This window comes from Bombina bombina, chromosome 2 (assembly GCF_027579735.1).
Source record: "Bombina bombina isolate aBomBom1 chromosome 2, aBomBom1.pri, whole genome shotgun sequence".
NCBI classification, from domain to species: domain Eukaryota; kingdom Metazoa; phylum Chordata; class Amphibia; order Anura; family Bombinatoridae; genus Bombina; species Bombina bombina.
Window position 1 is genome coordinate 1227196483 of NC_069500.1, and position 23248 is coordinate 1227219730.

At 40.5% G+C, this 23248-nt stretch overlaps 1 protein-coding gene across 5 annotated transcripts in view; it reads left to right on the plus strand.

Moving 5' to 3' along the window:
* The window catches only part of FRYL (FRY like transcription coactivator), a 916813-nt gene that overhangs the window by 563283 nt on the left and 330282 nt on the right, over positions 1-23248 (plus strand). For 3 of the 5 annotated variants that reach the window (XM_053703981.1, XM_053703978.1, XM_053703979.1), the window contains one exon: positions 1870-1914. The exons of the other annotated variants lie outside the window; for them this stretch is intronic. In XM_053703981.1, the coding sequence (XP_053559956.1) occupies positions 1870-1914 (45 nt within the window). The remainder of the gene's footprint in view (positions 1-1869; positions 1915-23248) is intronic. 5 annotated transcript variants of the gene reach the window in all.

Genomic DNA, 23248 nt, shown 5'->3' on the forward strand with positions numbered 1-23248 from the left:
TATTCTCCATAATATGTTTTATTTGCTTTGCTTTTTACATACTCTTCATTTCATGTTCATTTTTCATTTGCTTTTTATAGTTTAATCTACTTTGCTTTTTTATTCATCCTAAGAAGTTTGCATGTTTAATTGTACTTGCACTCCACTAACAATATTTCCCAACCGCTGGTGAGAATTGTTTGCTACATTAACCATATTGTGTCTTTGTAATTCTCCATTGTTTACATTAACATCTCAAAACATTGACTGTTTTGCTTGTACATGAGCCAGATTTAATAAAGTAAGGCATACAGGGGCTTCTCGTCTAATGGGCAGCAATGCACTACCCACATTTATCATTGCACACTGTGGCTAGGGTGCAACGCTGCCCCCTGCTCGTGTGTAGACAATCGTGCGGGAATAAGGGCCTTCCATCTCCCCGGTCGGGGATTGACATATGCCACATAACAGGTGACGAAGTGGGTTAAGAAACAAGCGGTCTGATGACCTCTGGATCTTAAATCTTGGCTACAGGTTTGCTTATTGCCCTTAGGGGCAAATTTATCAAGCTGTATTCCCAGCTTCTGAGACCTTGCGGCACAGGCTTGCATGAGTGATGCTTCAAACACAAATTTAAAAAGCAGTGATTGATAAGCCCTGCTCTTAGTAATCTTAAGTTTCACCAAGTGATACTGCATGGCAAGTGTCGATTGTTAACACGGGTTCTCAGCTTCATAACATTTCTGATTAGACTTCGCAAACTAAATTTACAAAATAGATTGATTTTTATAGCAATACAAAGGAGTTGGGTGCTTCCAACTTAACCTAACTTAGTAAAGTGAAGTTAAAACTCAGTGTAAATAAACCTTTTCAATAGAATGGTATTTTTGTTTTTGCCCACTTTTCTGCATACTGCAGGATTCAGAATACTGACCTAGCTACATAGTGATTGCTTTAGCAGTGTAAAAGCTGTTTTAAGTCTGTCGTGATTTGGACACAACAAAGGAATGGTTGTATGCTCTTTCTAAATATCTATTCACCCCTAAGCCAGGTCCACTTCTGCTAAAACCAGCTGGTTTTAATGTGCCAGACTGATTTGGCTGACACATATCGAGCTTTCTGATATAGACCTAGCTGACCCTAGACCAGCTACATGTAAGACTCGGTAAGAGTATTCAAAAAGCTTTCTGATCATCCATCCAAGGTTCAGCTCCCAACTCATCTGTAATCCAGCCACCCATGAGCTCATCTAGAACTATCAAATATTTTTTTACTTATTTTATTTATTTTTTCAGGAAAATTAAACTGAAAATGTAATCCACCTAAAATGTTTAATTCAGCAACAAATATTTTTTCTGCTTTTCTTGGGTATTTTTACCCTTAAATGTTATGTTTATTCAGTACCTACAGAGAGGCGGGAGAGTATTCTGCACTCTTATCCCTGCAGCATACTACACAGTGATTGCTTAAATTAGTAAAATGGCTTTTGTGCATATGCCTCTAATTGAGCATAGCAGATGAGGTAAGTTGAACTTACACAAGGATTTTTAATGGGCCCTTGGAGTACTCTGGAACAATTAAAAAAAAAGCTGCAAATTTTGTTAGCGAAATGATAGTTGTAAATACAGTGCTTAATTGATAATATATAATATGCACAGTTAAAAAGACTTTAAAGTCTTTAAACAGAAAATTATTTTACATTAACCTAAACGTTCTGCATAGAGTGTAGCAATCCCATAAAGAGTGCAATCTCTCAGTTTTGTTTCAGTTATATTTACTTTTTTCAGTTATTCGCTATTTGTTTTGTGCCTTTTTTTCCCCCATCTAACCTGCATGTGCATTACATTCTCATGTTTGTTATGTTTTGCTGTCTCACATTGCTTTATTTAGATGCCATCTAACATCAGTATCAGAAAACAAATAGAAACCCTTCAGGTGAGTTCATATCTGGTATTAGCAAAGAAAATCGAACAGTGGGGATTACTTAGAAAACTGAAATTCTGGGTTTCTCATTCTCTTGCTCTCACACATTAAATGAAATATGTCATTTATGTATAGGATTTAAGCACAGAGAGTTCCTCATTGAATACTGCAAAAATGACATGCTAGAGAATGTATATATTGCGCTACAATTAAAAATGGTAAAAGTTGTGGCTTTCAAAATTTGTCAAACTTTTTATAGTTCTGTGGAGAACACAAACAGCTTTTTATAGATTGATTGCATACATTTTCCAGGTGTTGCTAAGCTAATATAGCTTAGATTCAAGTTTAGATTTTGCCACAGGAGAAACTTAAAGGGACAGTCTACACCAGAATTTTTATTGTTTTAAAAGATAGATAATCCCTTTATTACCCATTTCCCAGTTTTGCATAACCAACACACTTATAATAATATACTTTTAACCTCTGTGATTATCTTCTATCTAAGCCTCTGCAAACTGCCCCTTTTTTCAGTTCTTTTGACAGACTTGCAGTCTAGCCAATCAGTGCCTGCTCCCAGATAACTTCACGTGCACGAGCACAGTGTTATCTATATGAAATATGTGAACTAACACCCTCTAGTGGTGAAACACTGTTAAAATGCAATCTGAAAGAGGTGGGCTTCAAGGTCTAAGAAATTAGCATATGAACCTCCTAGGTTAAGCTTTCAACTAAGAATACCAAGAGAACAAATCAAAATTGGTGATAAAAGTAAATTGGAAAATTGTTTAAAATTACATGCTCTATCTGAATCATGAAAGTTTATTTCTTTCATGTAATTAGCAAGAGTCCATGAGCTAGTGACGTATGGGATATACATTCCTACCAGGAGGGGCAAAGTTTCCCAAACCTCAAAATGCCTATAAATACACCCCTCACCACACCCACAATTCAGTTTTTACAAACTTTGCCTCCGATGGAGGTGGTGAAGTAAGTTTGTGCTAGATTCTACGTTGATATGCGCTCCGCAGCAAGTTGGAGCCCGGTTTTCCTCTCAGCGTGCAGTGAATGTCAGAGGGATGTGAGGAGAGTATTGCCTATTTGAATGCAGTGATCTCCTTCTAAGGGGTCTATTTAATAGGTTCTCTGTTATCGGTCGTAGAGATTCATCTCTTACCTCCCTTTTCAGATCGACGATATACTCTTATATATACCATTACCTCTACTGATTCTCGTTTCAGTACTGGTTTGGCTATCTACTATATGTAGATGAGTGTCCTGGGGTAAGTAAGTCTTATTTTCTGTGACACTCCTAGCTATGGTTGGGCACTTTGTTTATAAAGTTCTAAATATATGTATTCAAACATTTATTTGCCTTGACTCAGAATGTTCAACTTTCCTTATTTTCAGACAGTCAGTTTCATATTTGGGATAATGCATTTTCATTTAACATTTTTTCTTACCTTAAAATTTGACTTTTTCCCTGTGGGCTGTTAGGCTTGCGGGGGCTGAAAATGCTTCATTTTATTGCGTCATTCTTGGCGCGGACTTTTTTGGCGCAAAAATTCTATTTCCGTTTCCGGCGTCATACGTGTCGCCGGAAGTTGCGTCATTTTTTGACGTTATTTTGCGCCAAAAATGTCGGCGTTCCGGATGTGGCGTCATTTTTGGCGCCAAATAATGTGGGCGTCTTATTTGGCGCGAAAAAATATGGGCGTCACTTTTGTCTCCACATTATTTAAGTCTCATTTTTTATTGCTTCTGGTTGCTAGAAGCTTGTTCTTTGGCATTTTTTCCCATTCCTGAAACTGTCATTTAAGGAATTTGATCAATTTTGCTTTATATATATGTTGTTTTTTCTCTTACATATTGCAAGATGTCTCACGTTGCATCTGAGTCAGAAGATACTACAGGAAAATCGCTGTCAAGTGCTGAATCTACCAAAGCTAAGTGTATCTGCTGTAAACTTTTGGTAGCTATTCCTCCAGCTGTTGTTTGTATTGATTGTCATGACAAACTTGTTAAAGCAGATAATATTTCCTTTAGTAAAGTACCATTGCCTGTTGCAGTTCCTTCAACATCTAAGGTGCAGAATGTTCCTGATAATATTAGAGATTTTGTTTCTGAATCCATAAAGAAGGCTATGTCTGTTATTTCTCCTTCTAGTAAACGTAAAAAATCTTTTAAAACTTCTCTCCCTACAGATGAATTTTTAACTGAACATCATCATTCTGATTCTGATGATTCCTCTGGTTCAGAGGATTCTGTCTCAGAGGTTGATGCTGATAAATCTTCATATTTATTTAAAATGGAATTTATTCGTTCTTTACTTAAAGAAGTCCTAATTGCTTTAGAAATAGAGGATTCTGGTCCTCTTGATACTAAATCTAAACGTTTAAATAAGGTTTTTAAAACTCCTGTAGTTATTCCAGAAGTTTTTCCTGTCCCTGATGCTATTTCTGCAGTAATTTCCAAAGAATGGGATAATTTGGGTAATTCATTTACTCCTTCTAAACGTTTTAAGCAATTATATCCTGTGCCGTCTGACAGATTAGAATTTTGGGACAAGATCCCTAAAGTTGATGGGGCTATTTCTACCCTTGCTAAACGTACTACTATTCCTACGTCAGATGGTACTTCGTTTAAGGATCTTCTAGATAGGAAAATTGAGTCCTTTCTAAGAAAAGCTTATCTGTGTTCAGGTAATCTTCTTAGACCTGCTATATCTTTGGCTGATGTTGCTGCAGCTTCAACTTTTTGGTTGGAAACTTTAGCGCAACAAGTAACACATCGTGATTCTCATGATATTATTATTCTTCTTCAACATGCTAATAATTTTATCTGTGATGCCATTTTTGATATTATCAGGGTTGATGTCAGGTTTATGTCTCTAGCTATTTTAGCTAGAAGAGCTTTATGGCTTAAAACTTGGAATGCTGATATGGCTTCTAAATCAACTTTACTTTCCATTTCTTTCCAGGGTAACAAATTATTTGGTTCTCAGTTGGATTCCATTATTTCAACTGTTACTGGTGGGAAAGGAACTTTTTTACCACAGGATAAAAAATCTAAAGGTAAAAACAGGGCTAATAATCGTTTTCTTCCTTTCGTTTCAACAAAGAACAAAAGCCTGATCCTTCATCCTCAGGAGCAGTTTCAGTTTGGAGACCATCTCCAGTCTGGAATAAATCCAAGCCAGCTAGAAAGGCAAAGCCTGCTTCTAAGTCCACATGAAGGTGCGGCCCTCATTCCAGCTCAGCTGGTAGGGGGCAGGTTACGTTTTTTCAAGGAAATTTGGATCAATTCTGTTCACAATCTTTGTATTCAGAACATTGTTTCAGAAGGGTACAGAATTTGTTTCAAGTTGAGACCTCCTGCAAAGAGATTTTTTCTTTCCCGTGTCCCAGTAAATCCAGTAAAAGCTCAAGCATTTCTGAAATGTGTTTCAGATCTAGAGTTGACTGGAGTAATTATGCCAGTTCCAGTTCCGGAACAGGGGATGGGGTTTTATTCAAATCTCTTCATTGTACCAAAGAAGGAGAATTCTTTCAGACCAGTTCTGGATCTAAAAATATTGAATCATTATGTAAGGATACCAACGTTCAAGATGGTAACTGTAAGGACTATCTTACCTTTTGTTCAGCAAGGGAATTATATGTCCACAATAGATTTACAGGATGCATATCTGCATATTCCGATTCATCCAGATCATTATCAGTTCCTGAGATTCTCGTTTCTGGACAAGCATTACCAGTTTGTGGCTCTGCCGTTTGGCCTAGCTACAGCTCCAAGAATTTTTACAAAGGTTCTCGGTGCCCTGCTGTCTGTAATCAGAGAACAGGGTATTGTGGTATTTCCTTATTTGGACGATATCTTGGTACTTGCTCAGTCTTTACATTTAGCAGAATCTCATACGAATCGACTTGTGTTGTTTCTTCAAGATCATGGTTGGAGGATCAATTTACCAAAAAGTTCTTTGATTCCTCAGACAAGGGTAACCTTTCTGGGTTTCCAGATGGATTCAGTGTCCATGACTCTGTCTTTAACAGACAAGAGACGTCTAAAGTTGATTACAGCTTGTCGAAACCTTCAGTCACAATCATTCCCTTCGGTAGCCTTATGCATGGAAATTCTAGGTCTTATGACTGCTGCATCGGACGCGATCCCCTTTGCTCGTTTTCACATGCGACCTCTTCAGCTCTGTATGCTGAAGCAATGGTGCAAGGATTACACGAAGATATCTCAATTAATATCTTTAAAACCGATTGTTCGACACTCTCTAACATGGTGGACAGATCACCATCGTTTAATTCAGGGGGCTTCTTTTGTGCTTCCGACCTGGACTGTAATTTCAACAGATGCAAGTCTCACAGGTTGGGGAGCTGTGTGGGGATCTCTGACGGCACAAGGAGTTTGGGAATCTCAGGAGGTGAGATTACCGATCAATATTTTGGAACTCCGTGCAATTTTCAGAGCTCTTCAGTTTTGGCCTCTTCTGAAGAGAGAATCGTTCATTTGTTTTCAGACAGACAATGTCACAACTGTGGCATACATCAATCATCAAGGAGGGACTCACAGTCCTCTGGCTATGAAAGAAGTATCTCGAATTTTGGTTTGGGCGGAATCCAGCTCCTGTCTAATCTATGCGGTTCATATCCCAGGTGTAGACAATTGGGAAGCGGATTATCTCAGTCGCCAAACGTTGCATCCGGGTGAATGGTCTCTTCACCCAGATGTATTTCTTCAGATTGTTCAAATGTGGGAACTTCCAGAAATAGATCTGATGGCGTCCCATCTAAACAAGAAACTTCCCAGGTATCTGTCCAGATCCCGGGATCCTCAGGCGGAGGCAGTGGATGCATTATCACTTCCTTGGAAGTATCATCCTGCCTATATCTTTCCGCCTCTAGTTCTTCTTCCAAGAGTAATCTCCAAGATTCTGAAGGAATGCTCGTTTGTTCTGCTGGTAGCTCCGGCATGGCCTCACAGGTTTTGGTATGCGGATCTTGTCCGGATGGCCTCTTGCCAACCGTGGACTCTTCCGTTAAGACCAGACCTTCTGTCACAAGGTCCTTTTTTCCATCAGGATCTGAAATCCTTAAATTTAAAGGTATGGAGATTGAACGCTTGATTCTTGGTCAAAGAGGTTTCTCTGACTCTGTGATTAATACTATGTTACAGGCTCGTAAATCTGTATCTCGAGAGATATATTATAGAGTCTGGAAGACTTATATTTCTTGGTGTCTTTCTCATCATTTTTCCTGGCATTCTTTTAGAATACCGAGAATTTTACAGTTCCTTCAGGATGGTTTAGATAAGGGTTTGTCCGCAAGTTCTTTGAAAGGACAAATCTCTGCTCTTTCTGTTCTTTTTCACAGAAAGATTGCTATTCTTCCTGATATTCATTGTTTTGTACAAGCTTTGGTTCGTATAAAACCTGTCATTAAGTCAATTTCTCCTCCTTGGAGTTTGAATTTGGTTCTGGGAGCTCTTCAAGCTCATCCGTTTGAACCTATGCATTCATTGGACATTAAATTACTTTCTTGGAAAGTTTTGTTCCTTTTGGCCATCTCTTCTGCCAGAAGAGTTTCTGAATTATCTGCTCTTTCTTGTGAGTCTCCTTTTCTGATTTTTCATCAGGATAAGGCGGTGTTGCGAACTTCTTTTGAATTTTTACCTAAAGTTGTGAATTTCAACAACATTAGTAGAGAAATTGTGGTTCCTTCATTGTGTCCTAATCCTAAGAATTCTAAGGAGAAATCGTTGCATTCTTTGGATGTTGTTAGAGCTTTGAAATATTATGTTGAAGCTACGAAATCTTTTCGTAAGACTTCTAGTCTATTTGTTATCTTTTCCGGTTCTAGAAAAGGCCAGAAAGCTTCTGCCATTTCTTTGGCATCTTGGTTGAAATCTTTAATTCATCTTGCCTATGTTGAGTCGGGTAAAACTCCGCCTCAGAGAATTACAGCTCATTCTACTAGGTCAGTTTCTACTTCCTGGGCGTTTAGGAATGAAGCTTCGGTTGACCAGATCTGCAAAGCAGCAACTTGGTCCTCTTTGCATACTTTTACTAAATTCTACCATTTTGATGTATTTTCTTCTTCTGAAGCAGTTTTTGGTAGAAAAGTACTTCAGGCAGCGGTTTCAGTTTGAATCTTCTGCTTATGTTTTTTGTTAAACTTTATTTTGGGTGTGGATTATTTTCAGCAGGAATTGGCTGTCTTTATTTTATCCCTCCCTCTCTAGTGACTCTTGTGTGGAAAGATCCACTTCTTGGGTAGTCATTATCCCATACGTCACTAGCTCATGGACTCTTGCTAATTACATGAAAGAAAACATAATTTATGTAAGAACTTACCTGATAAATTCATTTCTTTCATATTAGCAAGAGTCCATGAGGCCCGCCCTTTTTTTGTGGTGGTTATGATTTTGTATAAAGCACAATTATTCCAATTCCTTATTTTATATGCTTTCGCACTTTTTTATCACCCCACTTCTTGGCTATTCGTTAAACTGAATTGTGGGTGTGGTGAGGGGTGTATTTATAGGCATTTTGAGGTTTGGGAAACTTTGCCCCTCCTGGTAGGAATGTATATCCCATACGTCACTAGCTCATGGACTCTTGCTAATATGAAAGAAATGAATTTATCAGGTAAGTTCTTACATAAATTATGTTTTTGGCCTAGACTGTCCCTTTAAATTTAAACCTGGATATTTTGTTTTTTTTTATCATTGGCACTATTAGAGTGTGCCTGGTGGAATTAGTTAAGCTGCAATCTACAACATTTTGATTCCCTACATTTGAATTGTTTAATCATGCAAAAATCTATAAGAAATAGTTTTTGTATGCACAAACTGAGGAATAATATGACCAGCCAGTGTGAATAGATACATGGGCAATGATTGATTCAATATTTGTTAAAATGCAGGTTATTTCACTTTACTAATGATACCAGTTCACAACATGTATGCAAACAATAAACTGTATTGTAAACAAACATCATATGACCATATTTTATTTATCATGGTTTAGTTTTACAATTGTGCAATATTCTAAAGTTTTTATTAAACAAGGAAGTGGATATGTTTGTTCAAATGTGAAGTGAGCATGTACAAAATAGGCAAAAATGTCTACTAAAACCAGCCAAAGTGGCTTTTCAAAAAGATAAGGCTGTTGAATTAAATATTTCCAAAAGTCACACAACATTTTGTGGAAGTTTTTTTCTTATACCTAGGATTCCTTGTGAAAATTACCTTATGAGTTAACAAGGTGCAGGGTTCATCAAAGACCATTGGAACACCAATGGAATAAAAAAACTGAGAAGGCCTTGAAAACCCCATAAAGACAAGAGTCTGTTGTCTTGCTAAAATAAGTTAAATATAATTTGTAGTTATTTCTCCTTGTCTACATAAAAAAATACATAAAGATCATGAGGTTGCCGCTGATTTCCTAGTTTAGAATATTTTACATAAATTTGTGTTCTTTTACTAAAAGAGCATAGAAACATTACAGTATATAGGGGGACTTTATGCCTTTCCAGAATTCAATTTTAGAAGTAGTTAAGCAAATCTGTCAGTGCATGTTTTACTTGCAATACCTGTCCCCTTGCCTCAGGGAATCACTCTTTCTTTTTTAAGACATGGTGAGTCCACGGAATCATCAGTTACTGTTGGGAATATCACTCCTGGCCAGCAGGAGGAGGCAAAGAGCACCACAGCAAAGCTGTTAAGTATCACTTCCCTTTCCACAACCCCCAGTCATTCTCTTTGCCTTCAGTGCAAGGAAGAGGTGATGTTTTTGGTGTCTGAAGGATTTATTTCACTTCAATCAAGATTTTATTATTTTGAAAGCCAGAGTAGGTTTGCTCTGACCTTTCCTCTCAAGATTGGGTATAGCCGTATTCCACGTTAGTCTCTTCAGTAGGGCAGTGGTGGCTTTAAAGCAGTTAGGAACTTGTGAGATGGGCCTTACCGAGTTTTCCTAACATGTTTGCTGCCCTAGTATAGAAAGCCTGAGTAGATTTGCTCTGATCTTTCTTTGTTTCACAGACCTCTGTAAGGAGTTGGCTTCCTTCCATGTTGTGTGAGCGGTCCTCCTGCCGGACGGCTAGATGCAGGTAAGTGCCTATTGTCTTCTGGGGCTAGGAGGCTGGCCTTTCAGAGTCATTGAAAATATATTGGGCTCTCTGCAATTTATTCATGGGACTTCACATAATCCTGAGTGGGGATTGTTAAGGCAGAATGCAGGTACTGTTAGGTATGTGACAGGAGACTGTAAATTAACTCCCTTCATGAATAGGAAGGGGTTAATTTCTTATTGGGCTTTAGTTTATTCAAGGCACAAAATATACATCTGGTTGTTTATTTTCCCTTGTGGAGCATTTGTTCTCTCTGAGCCGGATTCCGTTTTATTTTATATCTGGAAGAGAAGACTCCGTTAATGTTAACTCCCTCCATAGCCTAAGGGTCTTGTGAGGTATAGCTTCGACATCGGTACCTTTTATTTAGGGCGTATGGAAATTTTCTTCCCTGGGAGTGTGGTTCTACCTTCTGTACAGGAATAGGGTCTAACGTTCTATTTGATATGGGCTTGGTTCCCTTATATAGGGAACTTGCTATTTTTTCTTGAGCTGCAGTGTCTAGAAAAATTTCTTAGAGTACCACTCTTCATTAGTTCAAGAGGGTTATTTTATGACGACCATAGACCTGAAGGCTGTGTATTTTCATGTTTCCATTTTCTGGAATCATATAAAGTTTCTGGGATTTGCTTTTCTAGCAATTCTTTTCAGTTTATGTTCCATTTGACCTTGCCAGAGCTCCCAGAATATATCAGGTTCTGGGGCTCTCTTAGCAGTGATTAGGTGTTGGGAAATTGTTGTAGCACTGTACTTGGTTATTGGTTCAGGCGACGTCTCATTCAGAGATCTTGTTGTTTTGTATTTTGTTTTGTTTTTCATTCTCCGATGGAAGTGAACTTAGGAAAGTGTCCCTTTGCTCCAACGACAAGGGTAGTTTTTTCTTAGGGTCCATAATAGATAACCTATCTGGGAGCATTTTTTCTGTCGGAGGTCAGAAAATCTAAGACTTTTTCCTCTGATCTTTCTCTTCAGCCTTCTGTTCAAACTGGTCTGATGATAGTTTCTATGGACATCATTCCCTTTGCTCGATTCCATTTGGGAGCTCGGCAATTGTGCATGCTCAGTCAATGGAACGGGGGTCCTGCGGATCTGTCTCAGAAGATTGTTCAAGAAACATCTGACTCAGGGCATATGTTATCAAAGATGTTCCTGGGTGATTGTGTTCAGACACCAGCCTGCTGGGCTGGGGTGCAGTCTGGGACTCTTTACAAGCGAGTCTTTGGACTTTGGAGGAGCCTGCTCTTCCCATCTAAATTTGGAGTTGAGAACGATTTCCAAATGCTCTGATGGCTTGGCCTCTGTTGTGTTTAACCTGGTTTATCGGGTTTCCAGTCCGACAACATATCTTCTGTGGTTACAGTTAAAAACCATCAGGGAGGAACTCAGAGTTCCTTAGCCATGAAGGAGATGGCTTGGATTGTTCTGTGGGCAGAAGCTCACTATTGCTTTCTATCTGCAACCCTCTTTCCAGGAGTGGTCTTCTGGGAAGCGGATTTCCTGAGCAGACAGATTTTTCATCCTAGGAAGTAGTAACTCCATCCGTAGATGTTCTCCAGCTTAACCTTCAAATGGGGGGTGCTGGAGTTGGATCGAATGTGTCTCGGTAGAATGCCAAGCTTCCAAAGTACGGTCAAGATCAAGAGACCCTCAGACCACTCTGATAGATGGTCTAACGGCCCTGAGGGATTCAGGCTGGCATACCTGTTTTTCCTTCATTTGTTGTTCTTCTATAAGTCATTACTCGGTTCAGGAGAGAGCGTCAGTTATTCTGATGAAGATCAGATTTCTTAGCCCCTGTGTGGCCTCGCAGGGTATGGTTTGCAGATCTAGTGGAGATGTTGTATCTCCCACTTTGGAGACTGTCTCTAAGGAAGAAACTTCGGATCAGGGTTACTTTTTTCTTCCAAATCTCGTTTGCTTTAAAATTGAATGCTTAGTTCTGTCTATGCATGGTTTTTCTGAGTTGGTCATTATGACCATGATTCAATCTCGAAAGTCTGTTTCTAGACAGATTTTCCATAGGGTGTGACATATATGTCTTTAGGAATTAAAGGGCTACTCTTGGAGTAGGGTCAGGATTCCTAGGATTTTGGCCTTTCTCCAGGAAGGTTTGGAGAAGGGTTTATCAGTCAGTACCCTAGTGGGTCAGTTTCTGCATTTTCTATTTTGCTACATAAGCGTCTGCCAGATGTGCAATCTTTTTGTCAGGCCTTGGTCAGATTCAGGCCCTCCTTGGAGCCTTAAATTTGTTCTGCAAGTTTTTCAGCAGGCTCCGTTTGAGCCATTACATTAGATATTAAGTTATTATCTTGGAAGGTTTTTTTATTGCTATTTCTTCTGCTTAGAGAGTCTCGGAGCTCTTAGCTTACAGTATGACTCGCCTTATCTTATCTTTCATACCGATCAGGCGGATCCTCGTACTAGTTAGGTTTCCTTCCTATAGTTGTTTCGGTCCTAATCCTTCCTCTCATAAGGAACTGGGATGTTGTGCGTGCTCTTGTATTCTATCTGTAGATGAATATGGACTTTCGCTGCTTTCTGTTTCTTTGGGAAACGTAGAGGTCAGAAAGTTTCTGACACTTCTCATTCTCTCTGGTTGAGAAGTATTATTCGTTTGGCTTATGAGACTGCTGTTCAGCAGCCTCCTTAGAGAATTATGGCTCCTTCTATCTGAGCTGTTTCCTCTTCTTGGGTTTTCAATCATGAGGCTCCTGTAGAGCAATTTTGCAAGGCTGCAACTTGGTCTTATCTACATATGTTTTCCAAATTTGATATTTTTGCCTTGGCTGAGGTTTCTTTTGGGAGAAAGGTTCTTCAAGCGGTGGTGCCTTCTGTTTAGGTTACCTGTCTTGTCCCTCCCTAATCATCTGTGTCCTCTAGCTTGGGTATTGATTCCCAACAGTAATTGATGATTCTGTGGACTTACCATGTCTTAAGAAAGAAAACAAAATGTATGCTTACCTGATAAATTTCTTTCTTTCTAGACACGGTGAATCCACTGCCCACCCTTAATTTCAGACAGGTTTTTATTTAAACCTCAGGCACCTCTACACCTTGTGTTATTTCCTTTCTCTCCTTTTCCTTCAGTCGAATGACTGGGGGTTGTGGGAAGGGAAGAAACAAATAAAGGGGACTTTCATTCATGAAGTATAAGATGCTTCATGTAGAAAGCTCCTTTATTTGTTTCAACCGATCGGCGATTTGAGCTGCTAACAAATGCCACGGCAAAAAAAAATTTTTCCTAAGAGGTGACGTTTTCACCTCTTAGCCAATAGCAGTGCAGTAAATTCCGTCTCTCATGGGTGCCAGTCCGGATTTACCGCACTGCTATTGGCTAAGAGGTGAAAACATCACCTCTTAGCAAAAAAATTTTTTGCCGTGGACTTTTAGTAGCTTAAATCGCTGATTGGTTGAGACAAATAAAAGAGCTTTCTACATGAAGTATCTTATACTTCATGAATGAAAGTCTCCTTTATCTGTTTCAATAGTCAATCCTAGCGTTTGTGAAACGCTATGATTGACTTTCACTTTAACAGCTTTGCTGTGGTGCTCTTTGCCTCCTCCTGCTGGCCAGGAATTATATTCCCAACAGTAATTGATGATTCCATGGACTCACCATGTCTAGAAATAAATTTATCAGGTAAGCATAAATTTTTGTACAGTACATAAAATCAGATGCTGTACCACCTGCCACATTCAGACCTGTCATTCAGAAATAAAACCAGCAAAAGCAGTGCAGTCTGTCAATCTGCTTCACTGGGTGATTTGTATGGCATCTGATTGTCTTTATTGCTCACCTGTGCAAAAGAGAAAAAATAGGGAAAATATGCACCTATCAGGGTTCCATGCTGTTACGTATATTATATTCTATGCATAACATAAACTGTGTATTACAATGTTTGTAGTACATTACAATAATGTTTAATGTCCCTTTAACTGTGATTTTCTATTTCCAGAATGATATTGTATAATACTTCACTATATGAGCTTATTCTATGGTATTAAAAAAATGTATATCTGTTGTATAAAAGTTAAAGTATGTAAAGATTGTGTTTTCTTTCTATTGGTTGTACGAGTTCATGAGACCTTACTCTTCGGATTACTTCACCTGGCCACCAGTAGGATGCAAAGACACCCCACACCAGAATTTTAAAGGGACAGTGTACATCAATTTTCATATAACTGCATGTAAAAGACACTTCTATAAAGAAGAATATGCACAGATATAAAAATCCAATATAAAACCTTTTAAAAACTTATTTAGAAGCTCCCAGTTTAGCACTGTTGATGAGGTTAGGCTGGGACCCCCAGTTAAAGGGGCTGGGAAAACAAGAAGAGCAGTCTATAATATATACAATATACGGTAGTGGGAGAGTAAAGTGTCAGACTCCTCAAAAAACTGTACCTGTATTACAGTAATAACCTTACATGAAAAAAAATAGATTTAAGAAGCGCTAAAAAAGCTAAAGACACAGGATTATCACAATTAATATGAACACATTTATTGTATACTCTGAGTTAAATCATAAATTCTTAAAAACCCAATTGTTATTTCTCCACTTTAAAATACATACATGCAATACAGTTAATACTATGATTGCGCACTCTGCATAAAATAAAAAATAGCTCCTTAAAAACAAATGTTTCTCCAACATTGGTGTGTCCGGTCCACGGCGTCATCCATAACTTGTGGGAATATTCTCTTCCCCAACAGGAAATGGCAAAGAGCACAGCAAAAGCTGTCCATATAGTCCCTCCTAGGCTCCGCCCACCCCAGTCATTCTCTTTGCCGCTGAACAAGCAGCATCTCCGCGGAGATGGTGAAGAGTATGTGGTGTTTAGTTGTAGTTTTTTATTCTACTATCAAGAGTTTGTTATTTTAAAATAGTGCTGGTATGTACTATTTACTCTGAAACAGAAAAGGATGAAGAGTTCTGTTTGTGAGAGAAGTATGATTTTAGCAGCAGTAACTATAATTGGTTTCTGTTCCCACATAGGACTGTTGAGATGAGATAACTTCAGTTAGGGGAACAGTTGGCAGACTTTAATGCTTAAGGTATGACTAGCCATATTTCTAACAAGACTGTGTAATGCTGGAAGGCTGTCATTTCCCCCTCATGGGGACCGGTAAGCCATTTTCTTAGTCTCAAACAGAATAAAGGGCTTAATATGGGCTATAAAACTGGTAGACACTTTTATGGACTAGATCGATTGCTTTATTTGGGCATTTTATACAGCTTGATGTTGAAATTCACACTTTATAACTTTGGGGAACGTTTTTTTACGTCAGGCACTGGTTTAGACACCTTCCCAGTCAGGAAGGGCCTTCTATGTAGTAGGCAGAGCCTCATTTTCGCGCCATTACTGCGCAGTTACTTTTGAGAGCAGGACATGCAGCTGCATGTGTGTGGGTCTGGAAGTAGTTGAAAAGGTTCCTAGAAGGCTTCATTTGGTATCGTATACCCCCCTGGGTTTGGTAAAGTCGCAGCAAAGGCTGTAGCTGGGACTGTAGAGGGGTTAAAACTATAAACGGCTCCGGTTTCGTCATTTTAAGGGTTAAAGGTCTGAAATTTGGGGTGCAATGCTTTGAATGCTTTAAGACACACTTGTGAAAATTTGGTTAAAATTGAACAATTCCTTCATAGTTTTTCACATATTCAGTAAAAAAGTGTGCCCTGTTTAAAATTTAAAGAGACAGTAACGGTTTTGTTCTAAAACGGTTTTTGTACTTTATTGACAAGTTTAAGCCTGTTTAACATGTCTGTGCCTTCAGATAAACTATGTTCTGTATGTATGGAAGCCAATGTGTCTCCCCCTTCAAAATTGTGTGATAATTGTGCCATAGCGTCCAAACAAAGTAAGGACAGTACTGCCACAGATAGTAAAGTTGCCCAAGATGATTCATCAGATGAAGGGAGTAGACATAGTTCTACATCATCTCCTTCTGTGTCTACACCAGTTTTGCCCACGCAGGAGACCCCTAGTACTTCTAGCGCGCCAATGCTTGTTACTATGCAACAATTGACGGCAGTAATGGATAACTCCATAGCAAATATTTTATCCAAAATGCCTGCATTTCAGAGAAAGTGCGATTGCTCTGTTTTAAACACTGTAGAGCAGGAGGGCGCTGATGATAATAGCTCTGTCATACCCTCACACCAATCTGAAGTGGCCATGATGGAGGTTTTGTCAAATGGAGAAATTTCTGATTCAGGTAGAATTTCTTAACAGGCAGAACCTGATGTTGTGACATTTAAATTTAAATTAGAGCATCTCCGCGCACTGCTTAAGAAGGTGCTATCTACTCTGGATGATTGTGACAACCTGGTCATTCCAGAAAAATTGTGCAAGATGGACAAGTTCCTAGAGGTTTCTGTGCACCCCGACGCTTTTCCTATACCCAAGCGGGTGGCGGACATAGTGAATAAGGAGTGGGAGAAGCCCGGCATACCTTTTGTCCCCCCTCCTATATTTAAGAAATTATTTCCTATGGTCGACACCAGAAAGGACTTATGGCAGACAGTCCATAAGGTCGAGGGGGTAGTTTCTACACTAGCTAAGCGCACTACTATTCCTATCGAGGATAATTGTGCTTTCAAAGATCCTATGGATAAAAAATTGGAGGGTTTGCTTAAAAAGATTTTTGTACAGAGAGGTTACCTCCTGCAACCTATTTCGTGCATTATTCCTGTCACTAAAGCAGCGTGGTTCTGGTTCGAGGAACTAGAAAAGTCGCTCAGTAGAGAGACTCCGTATGAGGAGGTTATGGACAGAATTCACGCACTTAAGTTAGCTAATTCCTTTATTTTAGATGCCGCTTTGCAGTTAGCTAGATTAGCGGCGAAAAATTCAGGGTTTGCAATTGTGGCGCGCAGAGCGCTCTGGCTAAAGTCTTGGTCAGCGGATGTATCTTCCAAGACAAAATTGCTTAATATCCCTTTCTTCTGTTATGTGTGATCAGTCCACGGGTCATCATTACTTCTGGGATATAACTCCTCCCCAACAGGAAATGCAAGAGGATTCACCCAGCAGAGCTGCATATAGCTCCTCCCCTCTACGTCAGTCCCAGTCATTCTCTTGCACCCAACGACTAGATAGGATGTGTGAGAGGACTATGGTGATTATACTTAGTTTTTATGACTTCAATCAAAAGTTTGTTATTTTACAATAGCACCGGAGCGTGTTATTACTTCTCTGGCAGAGTTTGAGGAAGAATCTACCAGAGTTTTTTACTATGATTTTAACCGGAGTAGTTAAGATCATATTGCTGTTCTCGGCCATCTGAGGGAGGTAAAGGCTTCAGATCAGGGGACAGCGGGCAGATGAATCTGCATTGAGGTATGTAGCAGTTTTTATTTTCTGAATGGAATTGATGAGAAAATCCTGCCATACCGTTAAAATGACATGTATGTATACACTTCAGTATTCTGGGGATGGTATTTCACCGGAACTACTCTGCTAAAGGTCACTAATACTTTTAATAACTATTTATCATGTTAAACGTTTTTGCTGGAATGTAGAATCGTTTACATTGCTGAGGTTCTGTGTGAATAGATATTTGGGCATTATTTTCCACTTGGCAGTTTTTTGCTTGTAATTGTGACAGTTTCGTTTCTCTTCACTGCTGTGTGGGAGAGGGAGGGGCCGTTTTTGGCGCTCTTTACTACGCATCAAAAAATTCCAGTCAGTCACTTTTATTTTTCCTGCATGATCCGGTTCATCTCTGACAGATCTCAGGGGTCTTCAAACTTCTTTGAAGGGAGGTAACTTCTCTCAGCAGAGCTGTGAGAATTCTTATAGTGACTGTGCATAAAACGTTGCTTTGTACTTTTTATGTCAAATTTAATTATTGTTATTTTACTAATGGGAACAAACCTTTGCTAAGAGTTGTGTTGTTTTAAAGTTTGATGCTATAACTGTTTTTCAGTTCATTATTCAACTGTTATTTAATCGTTTAGTACCTCTTTGAGGCACAGTATTTTTTTGCTAAAAAAGATTATAACCAAGTTGTAAGTTTTTTGCTAGTGTGTTAAACATGTCTGACTCAGAGGAAGATATCTGTGTCATTTGTTCCAATGCCAAGGTGGAGCCCAATAGAAATTTATGTACTAACTGTATTGATGCTACTTTAAATAAAGGTCAATCTGTACAATGTGAACAAATTTCACCAAACAGCGAGGGGAGAGTTATGCCGACTAACTCGCCTCACGCGGCAGTACCTGCATCTCCCGCCCGGGAGGTGCGTGATATTATGGCGCCTAGTACATCTGGGCGGCCATTACAGATAACATTACAAGATATGGCTACTGTTATGACTGAAGTTTTGTCTAAATTACCAGAACTAAGAGGCAAGCGTGATCACTCTGGGGTGAGAACAGAGTGCGCTGACAATGCTAGGGCCATGTCTGATACTGCGTCACAGCTCGCAGAGCATGAGGACGGAGAGCTTCATTCTGTGGGTGACGGTTCTGATCCAAACAAATTGGACTCAGATATTTCAAATTTTAAATTTAAATTGGAGAACCTCCGTGTATTACTAGGGGAGGTCTTAGCAGCTCTTAACGATTGTAACACCGTTGCAATACCAGAGAAACTGTGTAGGTTGGATAAATACTTTGCGGTACCGGCGAGTACTGACGTTTTTCCTATACCTAAGAGACTAACTGAAATTGTTACTAAGGAGTGGGATAGACCCGGTGTGCCGTTCTCACCCCCTCCAATATTTAGAAAGATGTTTCCAATAGACGCCAACACACGGGACTTATGGCAAACGGTCCCTAAGGTGGAGGGAGCAGTTTCTACTTTAGCTAAGCGTACCACTATCCCGGTGGAGGATAGCTGTGCTTTTTCAGATCCAATGGATAAAAAGTTAGAGGGTTACCTTAAGAAAATGTTTGTTCAACAAGGTTTTATATTACAACCCCTTGCATGTATCGCGCCGATTACGGCTGCGGCAGCATTTTGGATTGAGTCGCTGGAAGAGAACCTTAGTTCATCTACGCTAGACGACATTACGGACAGGCTTAGAGTCCTTAAACTAGCTAATTCCTTCATTTCGGAGGCCGTAGTACATTTAACTAAACTCACGGCTAAGAACTCAGGATTCGCCATACAGGCACGTAGGGCGCTGTGGCTAAAATCCTGGTCAGCTGATGTGACTTCTAAGTCCAAATTACTTAATATACCTTTCAAGGGGCAGTCTTTATTTGGGCCCGGTTTGAAAGAAATTATCGCTGACATTACAGGTGGTAAGGGCCACGCCCTACCTCAAGACAAAGCCAAAGCTAAGGCTAGACAGTCTAATTTTCGTCCCTTTCGGAATTTCAAAACAGGAGCAGCATCAACCTCCACTGCACCAAAACAGGAAGGAGCTGTTGCTCGTTACAGGCAAGGCTGGAAGCCTAACCAGTCCTGGAACAAGAGCAAGCAGGCCAGGAAACCTGCTGCTGCCCCAAAGACAGCATGAACCGAGAGCCCCCGATCCGGGACCGGATCTAGTGGGGGGCAGACTCTCTCTCTTTGCCCAGGCCTGGGCAAGAGATGTTCAGGATCCCTGGGCTCTAGAGATCATATCTCAGGGATACCTTCTAGACTTCAAATTATCTCCCCCAAGAGGGAGATTTCATCTGTCAAGGTTGTCAACAAACCAGATAAAGAAAGAAGCGTTTCTACGCTGCGTACAAGATCTGTTATTAATGGGAGTGATCCATCCGGTTCCACGGTCGGAACAAGGACAAGGGTTCTACTCAAACCTGTTTGTGGTTCCCAAAAAAGAGGGAATTTTCAGGCCAATCTTAGATTTAAAGATTCTAAACAAATTCCTAAGAGTTCCATCGTTCAAAATGGAAACTATTCGGACAATCTTACCCATGATCCAAGAGGGTCAGTACATGACCACAGTGGATTTAAAGGATGCTTACCTTCACATACCGATCCACAAAGATCATCACCGGTACCTAAGGTTTGCCTTCTTAGACAGGCACTACCAGTTTGTAGCTCTTCCATTCGGACTGGCTACGGCTCCAAGAATCTTCACAAAGGTTCTGGGTGCCCTTCTAGCGGTACTAAGACCGCGAGGGATTTCGGTAGCTCCGTACCTAGACGACATTCTAATACAAGCTTCAAGCTTTCAAACTGCCAAGTCTCATACAGAGTTAGTTCTGGCATTTCTAAGGTCGCATGGATGGAAGGTGAACGAAAAGAAGAGTTCTCTTTTTCCTCTCACAAGAGTTCCATTCTTGGGGACTCTTATAGATTCTGTAGAAATGAAGATTTACCTGACAGAAGACAGGTTAACAAAGCTTCAAAATGCATGCCGCGTCCTTCATTCCATTCAACACCCGTCAGTAGCTCAATGCATGGAGGTGATCGGCTTAATGGTAGCGGCAATGGACATAGTACCTTTTGCACGTCTACACCTCAGACCGCTGCAATTATGCATGCTAAGTCAGTGGAATGGAGATTACTCAGATTTGTCCCCTACTCTGAATCTGAATCAAGAGACCAGAAATTCTCTTCTATGGTGGCTTCATCGGCCACACCTGTCCAGGGGGATGCCATTCAGCAGGCCAGACTGGACAATTGTAACAACAGACGCCAGCCTACTAGGTTGGGGCGCTGTCTGGAATTCTCTGAAGGCTCAGGGACTATGGAATCAGGAGGAGAGTCTCCTTCCAATAAACATTCTGGAATTGAGAGCAGTTCTCAATGCCCTTCTGGCTTGGCCCCAGTTAACAACTCGGGGGTTCATCAGGTTTCAGTCGGACAACATCACGACTGTAGCTTACATCAACCATCAGGGAGGGACAAGAAGCTCCCTAGCAATGATGGAAGTATCAAAGATAATTCGCTGGGCAGAGTCTCACTCTTGCCACCTGTCAGCAATCCACATCCCGGGAGTGGAGAACTGGGAGGCGGATTTCTTGAGTCGCCAGACTTTTCATCCGGGGGAGTGGGAACTTCATCCGGAGATCTTTGCCCAAATACTTCGACGTTGGGGCAAACCAGAGATAGATCTCATGGCGTCTCGCCAGAACGCCAAACTTCCTCGCTACGGGTCCAGATCCAGGGATCCGGGAGCAGTTCTGATAGATGCTTTGACAGCACCTTGGAACTTCAGGATGGCTTATGTGTTTCCACCCTTCCCGCTGCTTCCTCGATTGATTGCCAAAATCAAACAGGAGAGAGCATCAGTAATTCTAATAGCACCTGCATGGCCACGCAGGACTTGGTATGCAGATCTGGTGGACATGTCATCCTGTCCGCCTTGGTCTCTACCTCTAAGACGGGACCTTCTGATACAGGGTCCATTCAAACATCAAAATCTAACTTCTCTGAAGCTGACTGCTTGGAAATTGAACGCTTGATTTTATCAAAACGTGGTTTTTCTGAGTCGGTTATTGATACCCTGATTCAGGCTAGGAAGCCTGTTACCAGAAGGATTTACCATAAAATATGGCGGAAATACCTATACTGGTGCGAATCCAAAGGTTACTCCTGGAGTAAGGTTAGGATCGCTAGGATATTGTCTTTTCTACAAGAAGGTTTAGAAAAGGGTTTATCAGCTAGTTCATTAAAGGGACAGATTTCAGCTCTGTCCATCTTGTTACACAGACGTCTGTCAGAAAATCCAGACGTCCAGTCCTTTTGTCAGGCTTTAGCTAGGATCAAGCCTGTATTTAAAGCTGTTGCTCCACCATGGAGTTTAAACTTAGTTCTTAACGTTTTACAGGGTGTTCCGTTTGAACCCCTTCATTCCATTGATATAAAAATGTTATCTTGGAAAGTTCTGTTTTTAATGGCTATTTCCTCGGCTCGAAGAGTCTCTGAGTTATCAGCCTTACATTGTGATTCCCCTTATCTGATTTTTCACTCAGACAAGGTAGTTCTGCGTACTAAACCTGGGTTCTTACCTAAGGTAGTCACTAACAGGAACATCAATCAAGAGATTGTTGTACCATCCTTGTGTCCAAATCCTTCTTCAAAGAAGGAACGTCTTCTACACAATCTGGATGTAGTTCGTGCCCTCAAGTTCTACTTGCAGGCAACTAAAGATTTTCGCCAAACTTCTTCCTTGTTTGTCGTTTACTCTGGACAGAGGAGAGGTCAAAAAGCTTCTGCTACCTCTCTCTCTTTTTGGCTTCGTAGCATAATACGTTTAGCCTATGAGACTGCTGGACAGCAGCCTCCTGAAAGAATTACAGCTCACTCCACTAGAGCTGTGGCTTCCACTTGGGCCTTTAAGAATGAGGCCTCTGTTGAACAGATTTGCAAGGCTGCAACTTGGTCTTCGCTTCATACTTTTTCCAAATTTTACAAATTTGACACTTTTGCTTCTTCGGAGGCTATTTTTGGGAGAAAGGTTCTTCAGGCAGTGGTTCCTTCTATATAATGAGCCTGCCTATCCCTCCCGTCATCCGTGTACTTTTGCTTTGGTATTGGTATCCCAGAAGTAATGATGACCCGTGGACTGATCACACATAACAGAAGAAAACATAATTTATGCTTACCTGATAAATTCCTTTCTTCTGTTGTGTGATCAGTCCACGGCCCGCCCTGTTTTAAGGCAGGTAGATATCTTTTAAATTATACTCCAGTCACCACTTCACCCTTGGTTACTCCTTTCTCGTTGATTCTTGGTCGAATGACTGGGACTGACGTAGAGGGGAGGAGCTATATGCAGCTCTGCTGGGTGAATCCTCTTGCATTTCCTGTTGGGGAGGAGTTATATCCCAGAAGTAATGATGACCCGTGGACTGATCACACAACAGAAGAAAGGAATTTATCAGGTAAGCATAAATTATGTTTTCAAGGGTAAAACCCTTTTTGGGCCAGAATTGAAAGAGATTATCTCAGACATCACTGGGGGTAAGGGCCATGCCCTCCCACAAGATAGGCCTTTCAAGGCCAAGAATAAGTCTAATTTTCGTTCCTTTCGCAATTTCAGGAACGGACCGGCCTCCAACTCTGCAGCCTCTAGACAAGAGGGTAATGCTTCGCAAACCAAACCAGCTTGGAAACCGATGCAAGGCTGGAACAAGGGTAAGCAGGCCAAGAAGCCTGCTGCTGCTCCCAAAACAGCATGAAGGAGTAGCCCCCGATCCGGGACCGGATCTAGTAGGGGGCAGACTCTCTCTCTCTTCGCTCAGGCTTGGGCAAGAGATGTTCAGGATCCCTGGGCACTAGAAATAGTTTCTCAGGGTTATCTTCTG